The 23,257-nt window shown below is 42.0% G+C and overlaps 1 protein-coding gene across 1 annotated transcript in view; it reads right to left on the bottom strand.

Annotated features, from left to right (window-relative positions):
- The window catches only part of SGK1 (serum/glucocorticoid regulated kinase 1), a 156,129-nt gene extending 133,152 nt beyond the window's left edge, over positions 1–22,977 (bottom strand). The window contains exon 1 of the mRNA XM_003932457.4: positions 22,276–22,977. Within this exon, the coding sequence (XP_003932506.1) occupies positions 22,276–22,344 (69 nt within the window). The 5' untranslated portion in view covers positions 22,345–22,977. The remainder of the gene's footprint in view (positions 1–22,275) is intronic.
- Positions 22,978–23,257: the final 280 nt, after the last annotated feature.

Below are 23,257 nucleotides of genomic sequence, written 5' to 3'. Positions count from 1 at the left end.
TCCTGAGCAAAAACAGCAGCAAAGAACCCTCTGGCAGTGAAGCCTATCTTGGCTTCTGACCCCTTGGTCCTTCTGTCTTTATTTTTCTCCAGCACGTTTCCCATCTAATATACTGTGCTGTATTCTTTTTTTCATGTGATGAAATAGACATCATATGAAATATACCACTTTAACCATTTTTGAAGTGTGCAGTTTGTTGCATTAGTCCAATCACATTGTTGGGCAACCGTCACCACTACCCAATCTCCAGACTGTTTCATCTTCCCAGGCTGAAGCTCCATACCTATTAAATAGTAACTCTTCATCCCCCTTCCTCCTTAATCCCAGGCAAGGACCATTCTACTTTCTGCCTCTAAATGGCTAAATACCTCATGCAAATTGAATTATACAGCATTTGTCCTTTTCTGACCAAATATTTCACTTATAAATTTGTGTTTATTTTTTGAGATGAAGACTCACTCTGTCACCCAGGCTGGAGTGCAATGGTGCTATCTCAGCTCACTGCAGCCCTCGCCTCCCGGGTTCAAGCAATTCTCCTGCCTCAGTCTCCCCAGTAGCTCGGATTACAGGCGTGCACCACCACCCCTGGCTAATTTTTGTATTTTTAGTAGAGATGGGATTTCACCATGTTGACCAGACTGGTCTCAAACTCCTGACCTCAGATGATCTATCCACCTCAGCCTCCCAAAGTCCTGGGATTACAGATGTGAGCTACTGTGCCCAGCCAGTATGTGTTAGATAACAAGGTCTAGAGAAAGCTGATAATTACTGTCAATTTCTCAGTAATGATGAACATAAACAATGTGCAGGATTACGGTGCCTTGAACAATGGTCATGTGACATGAAAGGATCTATGATTTTTATTAGTGACAAAAGTGCAGGTCCTGGTAAAACTACTGTGGTTTTTGGCTACTTTTATAATTGGAGAGACACTAGATTTTAAGTAGAGACTAGTGAAAATTAATATGTAATGATTTTTTCCATCCAAGTTCTGAATTTCCTCCATTGAGATCCTCCTACCCCGAAGGGATTTGTGGATGATGGGTTAAGAGCCTTTGACCAAGTAGCTGGATGGTGCAGTTGGGGAAGATTAAGCTCTTCAGCATAGCTGGAGAATGGAGTCCAGTGGATGAGGAAAAAGGAAGCGGAGAAGGGAGAAGAGACGACAGGGCAGAGAGCTGAGCCAGGGCCCCGTCTCACTGTATAAATATAAGGCTGAAGAATTAGGGCTCTGTTTTGAGAGTCACGCTAAACCACTGACATGTTTTAAGCAGAGGGACCTCAAGCTCCCATTTGTGTTGTAGAAAGCCCTTCTAGATGGCAGCCTGGAGGATTCTACGGGGAACAGTAGCAGGATGCCAGTAAGGAGATGGTGGCAGTTCTCCAGGTAAGGTTCAGGGTGTCCTGAGCTTGGGAAATGGCAGTGCTGACAGTCAGTAAGGACATGGGAGTGGGAACCTACAGCAATTGAGAAGGTAGAATTAAGAGTGGATTCCCTTCTACTCCTAGGCTGAAGAATCTGAAATGTAAACATGAGAACAAAGAAGTTCATTGCAATTTTCTTGACTTCCTACTGTAATAGATGGTCAGCACAGAATGCTCAGTGAAAAACCACCATAGTTGCCAGAGAAGTCATGTGATATAATGGGAAGAGACTCTCAAATGTCATCAGTCGACGTGAGTCTTCTTATCTGTGTGACCACGGGGAAGTTACTTATGCTTTCCCATGACTGGTATCCTCACTGGTGAAGCAAGGCTAAGGACACCAGCATTTCTGAGCTGTGAGTCACAAGGGAGAGAAGATCACTGGACATTTTTAATTTTATTTATTAAATAAAATTTTTAATTTTATTTATTAAATAAAATTTTTAATTTTATTTATTATCTCATTTTTTTTTTTTTAGGCGAGGTATTGCTCTGCTGCCCAAGGTAGAGTGCAGTGGGGCAATTCTAGCTCACTACAGCTTCCCATTTCTGGGCTCAGGCAATTGTCTTGCCTCCGCCTTCCAAGTAGTTAGGAATACAGGCATATACCACTGTGCTCAGCTAACTTTTTCATTTTTTGTAGAGACAGGATCTCACCTTGGAAGCCAGTTATGTTCAACACTATATCGCCAACCCCAGGATCTTACTTTGTTGCCCAAGTTGGTCTGAAACTCCTGGTCTCAAGCAATCCTCTTGCCTCAGCCTTCTAAAGTGCTGAGATTGCAGGTGTGAACCCCCATGCCTGGCCCATTTTGTCAATTAAATGTTTTGGAAATGCTACTTGTTCATTATACTCAATCAATAAAGGATGATTATTAAAGAAATCAGTATATACTAGGAGTTGAAGAAGGATTCAGCTCTTAATTTAATTACATTTAAGGAAAGAAATCTGTGCAATTCATAGTGGCTGGCAGCCAGAGTAACACAGGGAAACCTCATCTTTACAAAAAATTAAAGAAAAAAAAAAAAGCCAGGCATGGCAGCTCATGCCTATAGTTCCAGGTACTCGGGAGGCTGAGGTGCAAGGTTCATTTGAGCCAGCAAGGTCGAGGCAGGGATGAGCTGTGATTGTGCCACTGCCTTCTAGTCTGGGCAGCAGAGCTAGATCTTATCTCAAACAAAACAAAACAAAACAAAACAAAACAAAACAAAACAAAACAAAACAAAACAGATAGTAGTAGCTGGGTAAGTGTCATAGATCACATGGAACTAAAGCTGGCTCTGGAAAAGTTTGTAGAATTTAGCTAAGTGTGGAATAAGGGTGAGGTTGTGAGCAAAAGGAGGTCCCTGAGAGATCAGAGGTGGAAAGTTATGCTGAGAGTGAAAGAGGTGAGGCAAAGTATGCTGATGTGTGCAAAACAGGGAGCATTTTGAAAACTCTGCAAAGCGGTTAGCTGACACCCAGTAAAACTCATAGCAAGTATGGTCATTAGCATAATTATTATACTCTGGTTTAGTAAACCACTTTAAAAAAAGATTTCCAGTGTATGGATATGCCTGCTTATTCTAGTTTAGGCATTTCCTTCTGACAGGGTTTTAGAGCCTCTGGTAGCTTTTCCAATCCCTGTGACTTTTTTTCCCCCCTAGGGTTGGTGGAGTTAGATAATGAAATTTAAGCTAAAGGATGTTAGCATCACCTATACTTAAGAGGATCCAAATACCTCAATTCTTCACAAAATAAAATGCTTCTTTAATTAAAAAAAAAAAAGAAAGAAAGAAAGAAAGTCAGGTCGGGCGCGCTCACGCCTGTAATCCCAGCACTTTGGGAGGCCGAGGCGGGTGGATCACAAGGTCAAGAGATCGAGACCATCCTGGTCAACATGGTGAAAACCTGTCTCTACTAAAAATACAAAAAATTAGCTGGGCATGGTGGCTCATGCCTGTAATCCCAGCTACTCAGAAGGCTGAGGCAGGAGAATTGCCTGAACCCAGGAGGTGGAGGTTGCGGTGAGCCGAGATCGCGCCATTGCACTCCAGCCTGGGTAACAAGAGCGAAACTCTGTCTCAAAAAAAAAAAAAAAAGAAAAGAAAAAGAAAAAGAAAAGAAAGTCAGTCAAGAAGAGCAAGAAAGAAAAGAAAATCACAGCAAATAACTGAGAAAATAAGAGAGTTTATTGCCACTAAAGGATACTGGCTTCTAACATCACATTTGCCATTTCTCTATGTGACTCAAGGGAAGTACTTTTCTCTCTCAATGCCTTGTTCCGTCAGGAAAACCTTATTACTATGAGAAAGATGTTAATTTGTCTAAAGTGCTGTAATTTTTTCACAGGGATGTTAAGGAACGAAAGGTGGGGGAAAAAGAAGATAAGAAGAGATAAGAGATTTTACTAAGTAGTCCAGGTGAAATCCTGGAGATAAAGAGAAGGGGATTTAAAAAGTAACTTTTTTTGTTTTTTTATTTTTTTGTTTTTGAGCCAGAGTCTCATTCTGTTGCCCAGGCTGGAATGCAGTGACCCAATCTGAGTACACTGCAACCTCTACCTCCCGGGTTCAAGCAATTCTCCTGCTTAGCCTCCCAAGTAGCTAGGATTACAGGCACATGCCACCATGCCCGGCTAATTTTTGTATTTTTATTAGAGACTGAGTTTCACCATCTTGGCCAGGCTGGTCTTGAACTCCTGACCTCAGATGATCTGCCAGCCTCGGTCTCCCAAAGTGCTGGGATTCTATAATACCAGGTGTGAGCCACCATGCCCGGTCAAGAAATGTATTTTGGAAGTAAATAAATGTATTTTGGAAGTAAACACTGTAGAATATGCTGATGAATTGCACTGACGTTGAGAGAAAAGAAAGAGAAATAACTTCTGCATTTCTCACTCTTACCAATGCGTGAAGTGGCAGTATCATTTACTGAAATAGAGAAAAATAGGAAGAAAAATCGAGAGTTGGGTTTTGAACAGGATTAGCTCAAGATGTGTGTGAGGCATTTCAATGGGAACGTTTAGTAAACAATTGAGAAAAGAGGTCTGACATTCAGGGAACTAAGTTTCTGAATAATGGATTACCTTTAAAGCACAGGAATGAATGAACACCCCCTCACCAATGCGTGGAGGAGAAGGAAGAGTGAATGAGAAAGTGAGAAAGATGGAGAACTACAGTGAGAGGGAAAAGACAAGTGGGGAGAGGCTGGTTAGCCGCGGACTGAGTTCGAACCATGCCCACATTATTGGTAGGACAGAGCAGGAAGGCCTGAAACGAAACTAAGAAGTCATCCATAAGCAGGAGGAGAGGCTGGAGTGCTTGGCCACAGAAGCCACAACTGAGCATTCCAATGAGTGGATCACAAGAAGGACCACATTTTTTTTTTCTTTCTTTTTGAGACAGGGTCTTACTATGCTGCCCAGGCTGGAGTGTAGTGGTGTAATCATTTCTTACTGCAACCTCGACCTTCTGGGCTCAAGCGATCCTCCCACCTCAGCCTCTCGAGTAGCTGGGAATACAGGCATGTACCACCATGCTTGGCTAATTTTTTTTTTTTTAATTTCCTGGAGACCTGGGGGTCTTGCCCTGTTGGCCAGGCTGGTCCTGAACTGGGCTCAAGCAATCCTCCTGTCTGTGTTGAGATTATTGGCATGAACCACCACTGTCCTGATGAACTAAAAAGAAAGTTAAGATTTGGATGGATAAATGTCAACATGGCAAAAGAAATACAAAACAAAAGATCTTGATATTAAAGAAAACAGAGGGATGGGATGCCCTCCAAGTTCTGAGGCTTTAATGAGAAATATTTACTGAATGGGGAGTAATAAACAGATTCTAAAGATCATTCAGAGTGTTGATGAGTTACATGGATTATGATTTTGAATTTCTTTCTTTTTTTTTTTTTTGAGACGGAGTTTCACTCTTGTTACCCAGGCTGGAGTGCAATGGCGCGATCTCGGCTCACCGCAACCTCCGCTTCCTGGGTTCAGGCAATTCTCCTGCCTCAGCCTCCTGAGTAGTTGGGATTACAGGCACGTGCCACCATGACCAGCTAATTTTTTTTTTATTTTTAGTAGAGACGGGGTTTCACCGTGTTGACCAGGATGGTCTTGATCTCTTGACCTCATGATCCACCCGCCTCAGCCTCCCAAAGTGCTGGGATTACAGGCTTGAGCCACCGCGCCCGGCCCATGATTTTGAATTTCAAATGGATTTTAAGTTTTGATGTAAGGCAGATTAGAAAACAAAATTTCATATTAAATTTATCAAATAGGTTGAAATTAATAACTAATTAATTATACATTGGACATAAATATTCTGATATCTCTTTGTCCCTCGGTGCCTGGTGCATATGTAACTAAAAAAGCAGAGTAATTTGGTGTCATTTGATTTAATGAGATCCTGTGCAAATGAAATACCATTTTAACATTGAAGCTAGACCATTGCAGTACTCCCGGGACAACTATCTATAGAAGATAAATTAATTATGTTCACTCTTCCTAAGCCTATAGAAACAACTAAATAACTAAATGAGAGTATCAACTTGTTGACCATGTACAGGTCTTTTGAGAAATGACCTTTAATCAATAAAATCCCAGAGCAGGCCGAGCGCGGTGGCTCACGCCTGTAATCCTAGCACTTTGGGAGGCCAAGGTGGGTGGACCACCTGAGGTCAGGAGTTCAATACCAGCCTGGCCATCATGGTGAAACCCCATCTTAAAAAAATAAAAAATAAAATAAATAAAATAAAATAAAATCCCGGAGCATAGAGGTTTCATAGCAGCTTGCCTTCAGGCAGACTCATCAGTAAAATCACAACTTATAGCACGATAAAAAGTTCAGCAAAGTAAGCTATAGAGGTAGGTCATAATTTGAGGTCTCTCGTGATATTATCTAACATGTGTCGAGTGCTTAGTGTGTATCAGGCATTGGGGCTAAATACTTTACATGCATTATATCATTTAATCCTCACAGCATTTCTTTGAGGTATTATTGTTATTATTATTTTATTATTTTGAGACAGAGTCTCGCTGTGTCCCCAGGGAGGAGTGCAGTGTGGTGATCTTGGCTCACTGCAACCTTCACCTCCTGGGTTCAAGTGATTTTTCTGCCGCAGCCTCCCCACTAGCTGACACTATAAATGCATGTCATCATCTCCAGCAATTTTTATATTTTTAGTAGAGATGGGGTTTCACCATGTTTGACCAGGCTGGTCTCAAACTCCTAACCTCAAGTGATCTGCCCACTTCACCCTCCCAAAGTGCTAGAATTACAGTCATGAGCCATCGTGCCTGGACTGAGGTGTTATTATTAAACCCATTTTACAGATAAGCCTTAGATAGAATAAAGCTTGGAATATTAAATGCCTTGTCCAATGTTACCTTGCTGGGAAATAATATAGTTAAGAGGCCAACAGTGTTTGTCTGATCTCATATTAGGAGTCCTTAATATTCTTCTCCTGTAAATGTTTTGATTTTTAAAAAGGTCATAGATAAATTCAGTACAGTTGAATAGAATTTGAAAAATAATGTTATATTTTAGTGAAATAAAAACTTTCAACCAGGTGTGGTGCTGGGTGCCTGTTGTCCTACCTACTCAAGAGGCTGAGGTGGGACCGTGGCTTAAGCCCAGGAGGTGAGGGCTGCAGTGAGCTATGATCCAGCCACTGCACTCCAGCCTGAGTGACACAGCAAGATCTTGTCTCTAAGTGGGCGGGGAAAAAAAGAAAAGAAACTTTCACATAGTTTCTTTTTGCCACTCTTCATATTGAGAGATGAATTTTATTTTCCCTTCCCTTGAATCTGGGCTGGCTGGCTGTATGACTTTTCCTTTTTTTCTTTTTGTGAGTAAAATGCAGCAGAAGTGACACTATATGACTTCCGGGACTCGGCCTTATGAGATCTCCAGCTTCCACATGCTCTCTTGAACCCTTCCTCTTAGAAGCCAGCAGCCATCTAAATCTATCTTAAGACCATCGCACTGTGAGGATGCCCAAGCTAGACGGAGAGAGAAAGAGGCCAATAGCGATGCACTAAGACACCCGACATGGAGCTTTCATGGACTTTCTGGCTCAGCTCAACCATCAGCTGAATGCAGCCAAGGAATGACTCAGCCAATGTCATAGGGAGCAGAGCCCTCCAAATGAGTGAAACTGAATTACTAATCCCCAGAATCATGAGCAAATAAATGACAGTTACTTTTGGTCACCAAATATTGGGTAGTTTGCTCTGCAGTGATAGTAACATAAATTTCGTCTAATTAGACACAATTTGAAAGAAATATGGACTGGATGTAGTGGCTTGTGCCTATAATCCCAGCACTTTGGGAGGCTGAGGCCAGCGGATCACTTGAGGTCAGGAGTTTGAGACCAGCCAGGCCAATATAGTAAAACCTCATCTCTACTATACAAACGTTAGTCAGGTGTAGTGGCAGACTAAGGCAGGAGAATCGCTTGAATCTGGGAAGTGAAGGCTGCAGTGAGTGGAGATTGCACCACTGCATTCTAGCCTGGGTAATAGGGAGGATCACTTAAGTCCTGGAGTTCAAGGTCAAAGTGAGCTATGATCACAATACTACATTCCAGCTGGGGGGACAGAGCAAGATCCTGTCTCAGAGAGAGAGTAAGAGAGAGAGAGAGAGAGAGAGAGAGAGAAGAGAGAGAGAGAGAGAGAGAAAGGGAAGAAAAAAACAAAAAGAAAAAAAAAGACAAGGCAGTTTACAATGAAAAACACCTAAGAGGAGAGCAAAAATAAGAAAATAAAAATACAAGATTAAAACCAAATTCAGTGACTAAGAAGTTATTCCTAGGCTGGTCCGAGTGCAGTGGTGTTTACAACTAATTGATCACAACCAGTTACAGATTTCTTTGTTCCTTCTCCATTCCCACTTGACTAGCCAAAAAAAAAAAAGATATTTTTAAAGATTTGTCTAATTTGTTCATTGAAATTTACCTTTAAATTTAGCTTTGATTTCCTGGCAACTGAGGCAAACCTAAGAGATTATATCATGCTAAATGTGATTTCCTTCAGAAAAGGAAAATCTTCAACCTACTACTAAATTATAAGAGCAGTTTACTACATGGATTCTTCACAGGGAATAGTGAATGATAGAGGAGACAATGACTTCAAAAGAGATGTCATTTAACTAGGCACGGTTGCTCAGGCCTATAATTCCAAAACACTTTGAGAGGCCAAGACAGGTGGATCACATGGAGTCAGGAGTTTGAGATCAGCCTGGTCAACATGGGGAAACACTGTCTCCACAAAAAGTACAAAAATTAGCCAGGCATGGTGGCTGGTGCTTGTAGGCCCACCTACGTGGGAGGCTGAGACACAAGACTCACTTGAACCTGGAAGGCGGACGTTGCAGTGAGTCAAAATCACTCCACTGCACTCCAGCCAGCCTGGGCAATAGAGGGAGACTTCATCTCAAAAAAAAAAAAAAAAAAAAAAAAAAGACAGAAAGAAAGAAAAGAAAAGAAACCCAATCTCTACTAAAGATACAAAAATTAGCCCTCCATGGTGGTTTGTGTCTGTAGTCCCAGCTACTTAGGTGGCTGAGGTAAGCAAATCACTTGAACTCGGGAAGCAGAGGTTGCAGTGAGCCTAGATTATGCCACTGCTTGGCTGACAGAGCAAGACCCTGTCTCAAAAAAAAAGGTGTTATTTACAATAAGATGTGTCTCAGATGATTGAAGTTTAAAAAATTTATTCAATGTATTTTCCTATTTTTATAAGAGATGGGTTTTGTTCTGTTGCCCAGGCTAGAGTGTAGTGGCATGACCATGGCTCAGTGTAGCCTCCACCTCCTGGGCGCAAATGATCCTTCTACCTCAGTCTCCCAAAGTGCTGGAATTACAGGCATAAGCCATCACATATAGCACATGATGGGAACTTTAATATAAACCAAATGGAATAAATTGCAAAGAACTTTTGATTTCTATATGGGTTTTCAGATTAACTCCCTTGTTTCTTCTCCATACTGGCATTTCACAATCTTTTGGCTTTCTGTTTCTTTTTTCTTTCTTTTTTTTTTTTTTTTGAGATGGAATTTCACTCTTGTTGCCCAGTCTGAAGTGCAGTGGCATGATCTCAGCTCACCGCGACCTCCGACTCCTAGGTTCAAGCGATTCTCCTGCCTCAGCCTCCCAAATAGCTGGAATTATTTTGTATTTTTAGTCGAGACGGGGTTTTTCCATGTTGTTCAGGCTGGTCTCGAACTCCCAACCTCAAGTGATCCTCCTGCCTTGGCCTCCCAAAGTGCTGGGATTACAGGTGTGAGCCACTGAGTCCACCCAGCTTTTGTTTTTTTATTTTTTTGAGAAGGAGTCTTCTCTGTTGCCCAGGCTGTAGCTCAGTGGCACAATCTTGTCTCACTGAAGCCTCTGACCCTCGGGTTCCAGTGATTCTCCTGCCTCAGTCTCCTGGGTAGCTGTGATTACAGGTGTATGCCACCATGCCCGGCTAATTTTTGTATTTTTAGTAGAGATGGGGTTTCACCATATTGGCCAGGTTGGTCTCAAACTGCTGACCTCCGGTGATCTGCCCACCTTGGCTTTCCAAAGTCCTGGGATTACAGGTGTGAGCCACCACACCAGGCTTGGTTTTCAGTTTCAACATCTGCTACTGTTAACCTCCCAGGGACCAAATCTTGAGAGTTTAATTGCATGTAAAAGAGAAGAAAAGTCCCTGCCCTCATAGAGATCATAGTACAGGAGGACATCAATTAATGCTGAAGACATTCATTTCATTAAAAAGCTTTACCAATATGCGATTGCAAACTGACCAGTACCATAAAAAATAACACAGGGAGCTATAATGAGCATATCATCGAGGGTCGCAATCCAAGTTTCTGGGGAAGGAGGTGGTGGAGTGAAGGAAGCTTGTGATTTTTTTTTTTTTTCTTTTTTTTTTTTAAGACTGGGTCTGACTCTGTCTTCCAGGCTGGAGTGCAACACTGCTGTCATCACAGCTCACTGCAACCTCCACCTCCTGGGTTCAAGTGATCTTGGCACCTCAGCTTCCTGAGTAGCAGGACTACAGGCCCTCACCACCACACCTGGCTAACTTTTTTTATTATTTGTAGAGACGGGGTTTTGCTATGTTGCCCAGCTGGTCTTGAACTTTTGGACTCAATCAATCTGCTAACCTCGGCCTCCCAAAGTTCCCAAAGTGCTGGGATTACAGACATAAGCCACTGAGCTAGACCTGGAAGCTTGTGATTTCTTATTTTCTGTTTCCCACCTTAAAGCCTGACACATCAAAGTGCTCCATTCATGTCGGCTGTTTATGATGAGAATACAAAGAAAAACAAGGCAGGGAGGGGGGATTTCAACATTAATTCTGAAATAAATTCTGAATCTGTTATTTGAAGGATATTAACTTTAGAAATGAAGACACGTTAGAAATTTGCATTGTTCTGATTTTTATAAAAGAATAAAATGCATAATGCAAGATGTAACTGCCAAGGTACTAGATGGAAAAAAAAAATTATACATTCTGAAATTCCATCTGATAGAGACCAATTCTGCAGGGTTAATCTCAACTGCCTAATTTAATATGTTTGCTTTGCACCAAAAGAATAATCATTAGCAATGGCTTCACCAACTTATTAGTGACAATATAGAGAAGGTGTGGGCCCTTTTACGTAAAAGCTGACTAATACACAAATAAATTAGATATGACTGTTTTGCCAAAGCTGATAACTTAGGCCCTGTATACGGAGAGTGCCAAGTCCTGGTTGTTTCTACGTAACATTTAATCTTTGAAGGCAAGTGGTTGAAGGAGAAAGCAATTATATTGACGTTTGTTGGAGACATTCATTTACAGATTGTTATTACAATTGTCCCTCAGTCTCTGCGGGGGATTGGTTCCAGGACCCCTGCAGATCCCAAAATCCATAGATGCTCAAGCCCCTGAAAAATGGCATAGCATTTGCATATAGCCGATTCATAACCTCCCTAACATTTAAAATGATTTGTAGATTGCTTATGATATCAAATACAATATAAATATAAATGCTATGGAAAGAGCTGTTATACTGCATTGCTTAGGGAATAATGACAAGAGAAAAGGTCTATCCGTGTTCAGTACAGACGAAGCCATCCCTTTTTTTTTTTACCCCAAATATTTGACCTGTCATTGGTTGAATCCACAGATGCGGAACCCATGGATAGCTGGAAGCAGTTAAAATCTCTCCCAGATTTTCTTTAAATTCTTACTTCTTCACTTCATCAATACTCTTTCTATTCAACCAAGTAATGATATCCCAGTTATACATGATACCTCTTCCCCAAGCTCCTTCAGTACGTTGTTTCTGTTGATTCATCAAGCATGTATTATTGAGTGTCTACTATGCGCCAGGCACACAGAGCTGTGAACAAGACAGACAAGGTCCTGCCCCCGGCACGTGTATATTCCAGGTTTCAGAGAAGCTATGTGAGGCTCTGAAGAGGATTCTCTTTTAATGTCTTTATTTTTATACTACCCCTCCACAGCCTTACCCTAATCTTTTAAACCACACTGGAAGCTATAGGGTTTTTTTTTTTTTCCCTGTAATTTTTTTCTATAGTATAACCTAAATAAATACTGGCCCAGAAAGATTCAGAGTTCAAAGAAAATTCAGCTGCTTTCAGAAAGATCATTCTATGGAAAAGATCACATTTCTGAGTAATAAACATTATAAATACATATTCTGATTTATTTTTAATTCTCAAACTATTAACTTTTATTTTTTCCCCTCCCTCCCATATTTTAATTTTGGTCCTACAGGAACTTGAGTCTAAATATGTTTTAACAATTCGGGGGACTTTTTTTTAACCTTGTTATTTCTAGAGACTAAAAATCTTTGAGCTACCAAAGTCTTTCATACTGGTTGATGTCACTATCACAAACTCAGAGACAGCAAGATGTTCCTTAAGCCACTGGGTTAGAACAAGAATCCTCTGTTTTCTATTGGCACAAGCCTAGGAATATATTTATTTATTTATTTTTTGAGACGGAGTTTCGCTCTTGTTACCCAGGCTGGAGTGCAATGGCGCGATCTTGGCTCACCGCAACCTCTGCCTCCTGGGTTCAGGCAATTCTCCTGCCTCAGCCTCCTGAGTAGCTGGAATTACAGGCACGTGCCACCATGCCCAGCTAATTTTTTTGTATTTTTAGTAGAGACGGGGTTTCACCATGTCGACCAGGATGGTCTCGATCTCTTGACCTTGTGATCCACCCACCTCGGCCTCCCAAAGTGCTGGGATTACAGGCTTGAGCCACCGCGCCGGGCGGAATATATTTCTTTCTTTTTTTTTTTTTCTGAGACAGAGTCTCGCTCTGTCACCCAGGCTGGAATGAAGTGGTACCCTCTCGGCTCACTGCAACCTCTGCCCCCTGGGTTCAAGTGATTCTCCTGCCTTAGCCTCCTGAGTAGCTGGGATTACAGGCATTCGCCACCACGCCCGGCTGATTTTTGCACTTTTTAGTAGAGATGGGGTTTAGTAGAGATGTTGGCCAGGCTGGTCTCAAACTCTCGACCTCAGGTGATCCACCTGCCCCAGCCTTCCGAAGTTCTAGGATTATAGGCGTTTGCCACCACGCCTGGCAAGCCTAAGAGTATTTCACTTCATGCTTTTCTCTTTTGCCTTGCTGTGAGCTTATCCTCCAGAGACAACCGAGAGAGAGAAGCAGAAGAACCACATGACCAGTCATTTCCCAAAGCAAATGGCATTTTGGGTGAATGCCCTGACTTAGGAGGGGAAAAAGAGGCCAAGGTTACCCTAATATTACAGAAGTAGCTAAGTAAATTCTTCCCAGAAAAATGTCACAGTGGGCTCTAGAAAGCAATTAGAGTAGTTATTTTGGCACCTTCAACTACCAAATAGAAGCTTCTCCTACTGCTGTAGTTACACCTTTGATTTTCATTTCCCTTTGTTGTAAATACTTATAATGTCATTTCAGAAAGCTGCAAAGAAATAGGTGTGAGAGTAAATAAACTATAATCATAATCCTTTCTCCACATGCCATGGCAGCCTCAGGAGGATGCCAACACAACCCCAAGCTTGCCTTGCGGTCTGCTTTTCCTGCCCTCCTCCTCCTCCACGTCCTTCACCTCCTCCACCTCCTTCTCCTCCACCTCCCACACATCATCTTTTATCAACTTGCCAGCATCACTGTGCAGCTTGCCAGAGAAACCTGGCCACTTGCTGGGTACGCCTGCTCTTAGACCAAGGACCAGGGTAGGTCACTGCTGCTGTCCTCATTTCTGGGCCAGGAGGGAGCACTGAGGCTGAGGTCCAGAACTGTCTGCTTTCCTAATAGAGAGAATGTGGATCTCTATAGAGACAGTGCATACTCCTTCAGTTAAAGCTCTTTGAAGACTCTGTTTACCCTGTGAGCTGAACTTTCTTGAGCCCCACGGAATGGGTAAAAAATCTTCATCCCCGCATTGGTGAGGAGCCAATGATTTCACGCTCAAAGAAGCTGACAAGCTTAGGAAGCCTGGCTTTCCTTAGCAGGCACGAAACAGCATCCCACTCATAAGTCAGGAGTCTTCTCTGCCAATGTTAGGAATGTTGATATTTACCTTTTTTTTTTTGGACTTATTTCTTTAAAAAAAATTACTATGTAAAAAAAAAATCACACTTTAAAGATATACTTCTACAATATTTGCTCTAGCAAACTATCTTTAGCTTGACCTAAATTACTAATTAAACTTTTCTATTGATCCAATTTCTATTACTGTTTCTGCCTTTCTGCTTTCATATTTGGAAATCTCCAACATGCATTTCGATGGCTCCCCCAGCCCCCCTACGTTCCTCACTCCCACCCCCTCATTTTGGTTTTGCTTTACCTTCTTAAACACATACAGATCGTAAAATATGGGTGAGCTCAGAATATCTCTTACTCCAGTGTTACATATGGCACCAACATTTCAGCACCAGCCCTTTAAAAAATGGTGCAGAATTTCAAGGAACTCAGCTACAATTTCCATTCAAAATCCCTCCCAAGCATTGTAGCTAAGAGCCTATCTCAGGATTTTCTTGAGAGCTGCTGGGGAGGCAAAATATCTATTTCACGAAAGTGGCTCATCATCCACATTCTGTGGTACCGAGACTAATTCCCCAGCACTGCCAAACCCAGTCTGCTGAACTCCCTCATCCAAGCTCTGTAAGACTTAGTGGTCAAAGTGGAAAGGCATCAGTCTTACGCTCTGTGGCTCCTAAGACCACGCTGAAAAGTGAGGATAGATAATAATTAGAAGACATTTTTAGGATTCTAGTTGGGAGGATGGATAATGCAGATACTATAAAGTTTTTGTTGTTGTCGTTGTTGTTGTTGTTGTTGTTGTTCTTGTTTTTTAAGATGGAGTTTCACTGTGTCATCCAGCCTGGAGTGTGATGGTACGATCTTGGCTCACTACAGCCTCCACCTCCCGGGTTCAAGCAATTTTCCTGTCTGACCCTCCTGAGAAGCTGGGATTATAGGTGCCTGCCACCACGCCTGGCTAATTTTTCTATTTTTAGTACAGATGGGATTTCACCATGTTGGCCAGGCTGGTCTCGAACTTCTAACCTCAGGTGATCTGCCCACCTCGGCTTCCCAAAGTGTGGGATTACAGGGGTTAGCCACCGTATCCAGCCTACTATACAGCATTAAAATTAGCGATTTATAGAGGGCTGGGCGCGGTGGCTCACGCCTGTCTGTAATCCCAGCACTTTGGGAGGCCGAGGCGGGTGGATCACGAGGTCAAGAGATCGAGACCATCCTGGTCAACATGGTGAAACCCAATCTCTACTAAAAATACAAAAAATTAACTGGGCATGGTGGTGTGTGCCTGTAATCCCAGCTACTCAGGAGGCTGAGGCAGGAGAATTGCCTGAACCCAGGAGGCGGAGGTTGCGGTGAGCCGAGATCGCGCCATTGCACTCCAGCCTGGGTAACAAGAGCCAAACTCCATCTGTCTCAAACACCGCCCCCCCCCCAAAAAAATTAGCGATTTATATTAATGTAAGATAAAAGGAGATTTGTGTGTTTCACACAAAATCCAACTTTGCTGCAAGTTTTTATCATGTGTCTGTTGGCCTAAATGTGGGCATCCTCCAGGGCTTCAGAGAAGAGCTGCTCATATTCATCTGACACCATGTAGCCTCAGCATAGAAACTCATCTGCTTTTGCTTTCTTCTGTCCCAGGTCAAAAATGTGAATCTTGGCATCAGGGACACCTCTGCAGAAGCCAGAATTTGGATATGTTTCGTTCTTACAATATCAGTAATACCTAGTGGGGCATTCCACAGTGATACCAGCATTTTAAGTGTCATCCCAAGTGAAAAGTGAGACAGTCTTATTTAATGCATACTTTTTAACTTTATTTGGGGCATCAATAAATTTGATACATTTGAACTTAAAAAAAAAAAAAGCATCACAGAAGAGAAGGTGTGGTATGGGCATTGGGTCAGCAAACAAGCTGAAGCCAAGATTGCCTAAGTACCCACCAGCTGTGAAGGGGTAGTGACAGCTTGTCTTTAAGCCAGATTCGGGTTACTTTTTAGTCTTAATTTATATCTAATCCATATCTAAACATAGAAATAAAATGCATTAGATTTCGAAGCCACTGAAGCCTGTTTAAAGGAAGGAGGAGAAAGAAAAGGGCAGTGACTTACGGGCAAGTCAATAGAAGGACTCGTTCATTTACTTTACACATTCTTTTATTCCACAAATATGTTTTGACAAGTAGGGGTTATAGTGAACAAGGTAACTGGTTTTCCATCCTTAAAGACCCTCCGGCCGGGTGCCGTGGCTCATGCCTGTAATCCCAGCATTTTGGGAGGCTGAGGTGGATGGATCACCTGAGATCAGGAGTTTGAGACCAGCCTGGCCAACATGGTGAAACCCCGTCTTTATTAAAAAAATACAAAAAAAAATTAGCTGGGCATGGTGGTACACACCTGTAATCTCTGCTACTCAGGAGGCTGAGGCAGGAGAATCACTTGTATCTGGGAGCCAGAGGTTGCAGTGAGCTGAGATGGCGCCACTGCACTCCAGCCTGGGTGACAGAGTGAGACTCCGTCTCAAAAAAAAAAAAAAGAAGAGAAAAGAAAAAAAGACCTTCCTGCTCTGTGGGAGCTCCAAAGGAATAAGCGGTAATAACATGACAGTGCGGTGTCACAGGGGCCGTGTGCCATGTTGTGGGCGCAGGCTCAGGAGGGATTCAACAGCTTAGCTTTTAAACATTCTGCAGAAAGCACAGCAGGAGCCACTGGAGTCTCCGCCATGTTCTGGGAAGTATGATCAAATATATCTTAAAGAAATCTAAGGTAGACTTCAGATGTTAGAAAGCACTCCCACCGCTCTCAATAGTCACTTGGAAAACCTGCCTCTTTGTAGCTAAGGCCATAACAACAGCAACAACAACAAACACCTCTCTGGGTTGTCCTCACAAGTAGTTTCCAATTTGGGAAAGCCAATCCTGCGACAGTGTTGGCATCATCGCAGTGCACTCCAGTGATGCAAATGGAAAGATTGGCGATCTCAAACGGACTCCCCGAATTTGAATTCTGACTATACCTCTTCCTAGCTCTATGCTCTTTAACAAGTTAGTTAACCGCTGACCCTCAGTTTCCTTGGCTATATAGTGGGCATAATGAAGGGTTGTGAGAGTGACATGAGTAGAGTGCTTTGAACGGCTGCAGCTCAACAATGTCCTCCCTCTGAGAAGCCGTCGAAAGTTTCCCATAAGAAAAGGACCTTTGTTCTTCCAATTTGGATCCTTTAAGCAGGCATAATAGAACAGTAAAAGGAAATCAAATGTAAAGGGATGCGGTTCATGGAACAGTTGTGAAGAATAAGCACTTCAGAGGAGCTTAATTTAATTTCTCATCTCTACTAGAGTAAACACTGTAACCAGGCTAAAAACATTTCCTTTGTTCTCGTAGTTATTAGAGAAAGGAGGAGGCCAGAGAAGTCATATCATTTCAGTTCTCTGACCTTCGTCCTGGATTATTTAATATTGACAGGCAGGCAGGATATACAGAGGTTAAGGACACAGACCCAGGAGCCTGGTGCCGGACCCTGACCCTGCCACTAACTAGCTATGTGACTTGGAGCAAGTTCCTCAACTTCCGTATACTTCAGTTTCTTTGTCTATGAAATCACAATCATAAAACTACCTACTTCAGTTATTTTTATATATGATGATTTTTTTTTTCTTTGAGATGGAGCCTGCTCTGTCATCCAGGCTGGAGTGCAGTGGCACGATTTCAGCTCTCTGCAACCTCTGCCTCCCTGGTTCAAGCAATTCTCTTGCCGCAGCCTCCTGAGTAGCTGGGATTATAGGCACCTGCCATCACACCTGGCTAATTTTTGTATTTTTAGTATTTTTGTATTTTTAGTAGAGACAGGGTTTCACCATGTTAGCCAGGTGGGTCTCAAACTCCTGACTTCAAGTGATCGGCCTACCTCGGCCTCCCAAAGTTCTGGGATTACAGGCATGAGCCACTACGCCCAGGCTGTGTATGATGATTTAAATGTGTAATATACTTAAAGATCTTAGAACCATGCCTAGCAATATTAATGCCATTTAAGTGACAGTTATTAGAAAAGCTACTGTTATTAAAGAACAATGCAAGGGATTGTTCAAATGCACATAATCATAAAATATGGAGTCAAGGCTGGGCACGTTGGGTAGCTCACGTCTGAAATCCCAACTCTCTGGGAGGCTCCCTTGTGCCCAGGAATTCGAGACCAGCCTGGGCAACATAGTGATACCTTGTCTCTACAAACAAAGAAACAATAATAACAACAACAAAAATACAGAGTCAAAATGAAAGAGTCTTGTCAAAGCTGGTAGTCATGAGGCTGTTAGTTCTTCCACTAGGAAGATAAAAAGTTATTATTTTGCTCCTACTCTATTTGTTGAAAGATGAATGAATGAGGCGTGAAGAACTTGACTAGTTTGATGATGATGGCTTAATGAAGAGGAAAGCATACAAGATCTGGAAGTGAAAACCCAAAACATGAGTCCTGGCTTAGCCTCATTCTAATTTGACAGGTGATTTACCACAGGTACTCAGTTTCCTCATCTTTAAAAGAGGGAAGGCTGAGGGAGAATTTCTGAGGTTCACTCCACATCAAAAGTTCTGCGGGGCTAGATATTTGTATAAAAGGTAATGTAATCATGACTATGGAAGTCTTTTTCACATACCTAGTGTATTTCCAAAAAGGATTATCAAATTGGAGACAATGCCATTTGTTTGTGTTTTTTAAATCATTATGTACGAATCTGAGCCATGAACAGAACAAATCCTGAAATCCATGAAAATGGATTACCTTTAGCTGGACTTGATAAGTTGTAAAGCTCTTGGATTGGGAGAGTAAAACTGATAGGGACATTTTCCCATTCATCTTAAATGAATTTTTGGAGACTCTCAAGAGTAAAATATAATCCATACACATCTAATGCTAATTCATCATGAGCACTTAAAGAATGCAAGAACTGTTATCTAGTTTAGTTTAGCAATTCTCTGCTAAATGAAATTAAGCTGATTTAGTTGAGCTTTTAAAATATGAAGGGGAAAAGCTTAAATCCAAAGGATTTTGTAGAACTAGCATCCGGACGGTCTTTCTTCAGATTATGGTCCTAGAATCTGGGTTCCCTGGAGCTGCCTCTCATTACTGTCAGGATTGAGGACTAGAAAAGAGCTGGAAGAGGCTTGGCCACCTTTATAGGTTTTCAGTAGTGCCATGAAGATTTCACTTGGTTGAGGGTGGTGGGGAGGATAGAAGATTCTGTTATGGAAACAAAAGAAAAAGAAAAGGGAGAGTGGTCTGAAATCGAAAAGCCTGGATTATATAGACAAGCTTTGAGTCAAACAAGGTTTAAATTTTAGCTTTGCTACTTTTCAGTTATGTGGCCTTGGGCGAGTGGGTTAATCTCTCTAAGTCACACTTTGCACGTGTAATAGTGTTTCTTACTTTAAAGGGTTACTGTGAAGATTAAATGAGCGAATACATGTAAAGCACTTGGCCTCTTCTACCTAGAACATACTCAGCTCTAATAAATGGTGACTGACAGCTACAAGGCAAATAACCTATATTCCCTTTTAGCGTCTTATGCTCCCTCTGGAATGCCTCAGAAGCATAGGAAGCACTGTTTAAGCCTCCCGCAATCAAAATTCATTCTTTTTAATGAGCCCTAATAGACCCTATGGGTTTTTTTTTTTTTTTTCCAAAATCTATTCATAGTTTAATGTGGGCTATGGACAAAGATTCACTTTGTAAGACTGTCTAACTAGGTTAAAAATAAAATATGCAGAAATGTGTGGAACTTCAACAATAGAATATAAGAAAATGAATTCTTAACTGAAAACAAAGGCATTATAGTATATGAATGTGTATGTAAAGTAAAAGTCTGGAAAGTATAAACAGCACTATGTTAACAGTTGCTACATCTGGGGAAGGGAGAAGGATTGGAGAGGAGGTGGGATATACCTTATTATTGTTTTAATGTTTTATATATTTATTTACATACTGTTAATTAAAAACAAACAAAAAAAGCAAACCAAAAGCAAAGTCATAGTACAAACTGAAATAAACATTTAGGATACAGAACTTGTAAAATAAACCAAAGTAGACAAGAATCAAAGAATTGATCCCTGGGACATTCAATGACTTGATACAAGGTCACCTTCTACTTAGTTAACTGTTCTTGAGGGGTAAGGAGAGCACAGGGTCAGGAGAGATGTCTGATCCTGTCTCCAGCGACTGATAGATCCAGGTTAGAAGGTAGATGAAGCTGCCTGCCAGTTATCTTGGTAGAAACTTCCTTCTGCATGTACTCAGATAAGACATCAGTACCCTGGGTTGTTCTTTGCAAAATTCAAGGTCTGTGGAGTCACCAACTGAAGTCAATTGGTAAATTATGATTTTAAGCAAAACAAAACCAAATGGTAAATTAATATTTCTGTTAGTTTATTTTGATAGCAAAGAAAATAAAAGACAATTTAAAATTTACGTAACTTAAATCTACATTGCTTAAGAACATCTGACTGAGGAGTTTTAGAATATCCCCAATACCATGAAATAAATACAGTAAATAAAAGGGAGTAGGGAGTTTAAATATTGAAAGCACTGAAATGCTATGATTTTTTTAAAATTGACAAAACATTTGTTTATTATTGAAAATTGGGGCTGGGCCTGGTGGTGAACATCTGTAATCCCAGTAATTTAGGAGACTCAGGCAGGAGGATCACTTAAGCCCTAGAGGTCAAGACCACTCTGGGCAGAGATGACAGAGACGTCATCTCTAAAAAAAATAAAAGTAAATATTTCTAGAGGGACAGAACTAATAGATATATAATAAATAAATAAATAATAAAAATAAAATTAATTGTCGCAAAGGGCCCTTCCCTTGGGAAGAAATATTTCGACGGCAGGGAAAAACTCAGAAGCATTGTGGAGCTCTGTGAAGTTACACTGACTTGCTTTCATTCAGCTTGCAGCTCCACTAGTGAGAGATTTCACATGGTACTCCCACTCCAAGAGCAGGGACCCGGCCGGACAGGTTGGTTTTGTTTTGGTTTTAATGCATATGCTTTGGCCCACAGACTTTGAAAAAGCTTTTGCTTTACTGATGAGAACTCAGTCCAGGGTGCTTGGGAGTCTTTGCCGGCCCTCTAGCTGGGCCTGACGTATTGCCTGCATTTCTAGCCCTTGCCTTCCCAGTTTGCCCATTTGGTGCAGGGAGGTAGTCCAACCCACCCTGAAATTCACTGGGTTCTGCGGATGAGTTAGCTGAAGAGCTGTATTTCAAGAGTGGCACCGAAAGGACCTGAATGAAGGGAAGGACGAATGAATGGAGGAAACCATTTTGGTGGAATTGCCCTAGGGTATTAAATAGGATGGGGCAGCTGGGGCCTGGAGGATGTTCCTTTTCCTAACGTTGTTTAAAAAACGCTATCCTGAAGAGTGTCAGTCATCATTCCTTTAACAATCATTCATTTCTTACCTCCTACTTGTGTATAAATTTGCAGATTTACACAGACCATGAGTGTGGCCATCTCAGTGAACTGAGTTTATTGTGAAATATACATGCAAAAAATCCTTTTTCTCACCTACAATCAATGCAACATTATTAATACTTTGAGTTAAAGAATAAATAGTTTAAGAAATAAATGCATACAGCAACATAACCTTGAATTATCACTCACACACAGACCTCCCACTGCTCCCTCCTTCTAAAAAAAAAAAAAAAAAATGAGGCAGTTACACCAAGCAAAAGCAAAATTGAGGCAACTTAAAATAGACAATTTTAAATGCTGGATTCCATCATTTCTGCAAAGGTCATTCTAGTCCTTTGCTATTTATACCATAGATAGAGACACAGCAAATTATTGGCTGAATGGATTTGGGAAGCCAGAGAAGCTGCTGCTTCTGACGAATGAAGATGATAATGCAGCACTTGAGACTGAGTGGATGAAAGGTGTGGAAAAGTTGAACCCTTCAAAGATAAGAGAGAGGAAGCTGCTAAATTAGCCCCTGACTAAATTACTAGCCATAACTGTACTCAGGCCAATTCTCTTTGCAACTGCCTTGTAATCTTTGTTGTGGCTTAAGAGAGAAAAATCCCCATTCCCAGCTCAAACCCTTTTTAAGGCATCTCAGCCCAACCCCCTCTTCCCAATGCAACTCTTCATAACCCCCCGCCCCTCCTCCAACAAATTCGAATCAAGGCAGGTATAGTTCTCAGCTTTACCACTGCTATCAGAAGCACCGCTTACACTGAGGGTTTAGCAACCAAACCTTAGGCTTACTTCATGCAAACACTGAAAAGCATTTAAGAGAAGCACAGAAAACAAAAGAAATAATCAAAACCTGTCCTTACCCGCTTCTTAAAAAATTGGAAGGCTGAGCATTTCTTGACTGGGAATCCATTCATGTCTTTGTTTACCATTTTCCACCGTGGGGAATTCACAGTTATAGATCCAGGGTGGCACCCGCCTGGTTAGTGCATCTGTTTCCCCGGTTTACCTCCTGGAGACAGTTAATGAAGACGGAGCGGGATGGAGAATCTAGCGGGGCTCAGTTCTTCACTCGCGCATTCTGCAGCACCAGCTACTGCAGCAACCTCTCCCCACTTTCAGTGGCCACCGGCCGCGGCATCTCTCCTTCCATCATTGCTCCGAAACATATGCATCACTGCTGCAGGACCCTGGGGGTCGGACGGTGGGATACGGCCAACCTCCGAGGAGCTGATGCTGCGGCTCCGACCGAGCCGGAGAAGGGTACCCCTCCCCGCCCCCAGCTACCTGGCTGCTCCTCGGCGGACGGCGCGGGGAGCCAGTCGCTCTTCTCCAGGTGATGCGCTCCTGGAGGCTGCTTGAGAGGAGAGTTGTTTTTGATTGAGCAAGTTCCAGTGGGAGCTGCAGTTAAGCAGCTGAGAGAAGGAGTAAGAGCGAGCAGAAGCCAGAGGGAGGGAGGGAGGGAGAGAGAAAGCGAGGCTGGAAGAAGCAACGATTCATGAATATCTGAGCAGCAGCGGATGCAGAGAAGGCACAGCCAGCTCAGGACGCCCTGAAGAGCAGTTGACTCCCCTTGGGAGGGCTACTTTAAATAGCTTCTTTTTCTTTCTTTCTTTCTTTCTTTTTTTTTTTTTTTTTCCAGTTAGGAAATCAGAGTTGTATATGAATGCACACTGTTTTTATGTTATGCTCATTGACATTCTTTTGAATTCTGTTCCTGAATAAAAGCCTCTTAACGGAAATGTAATCACATTTAATCGCTACCTGTCCAAATGTGGGGAAAAAAATGAAATAAAGTGCAAGCCTAGGTATAACAATGGAAGATCTCTCACTATGTAGAAGCTC

Source organism: Saimiri boliviensis, chromosome 4 (genome assembly GCF_048565385.1).
Source record: "Saimiri boliviensis isolate mSaiBol1 chromosome 4, mSaiBol1.pri, whole genome shotgun sequence".
NCBI classification, from domain to species: domain Eukaryota; kingdom Metazoa; phylum Chordata; class Mammalia; order Primates; family Cebidae; genus Saimiri; species Saimiri boliviensis.
The sequence above is the reverse complement of the archived record's forward strand: the minus strand, read 5'-3'. Positions and strand labels throughout refer to the sequence as shown.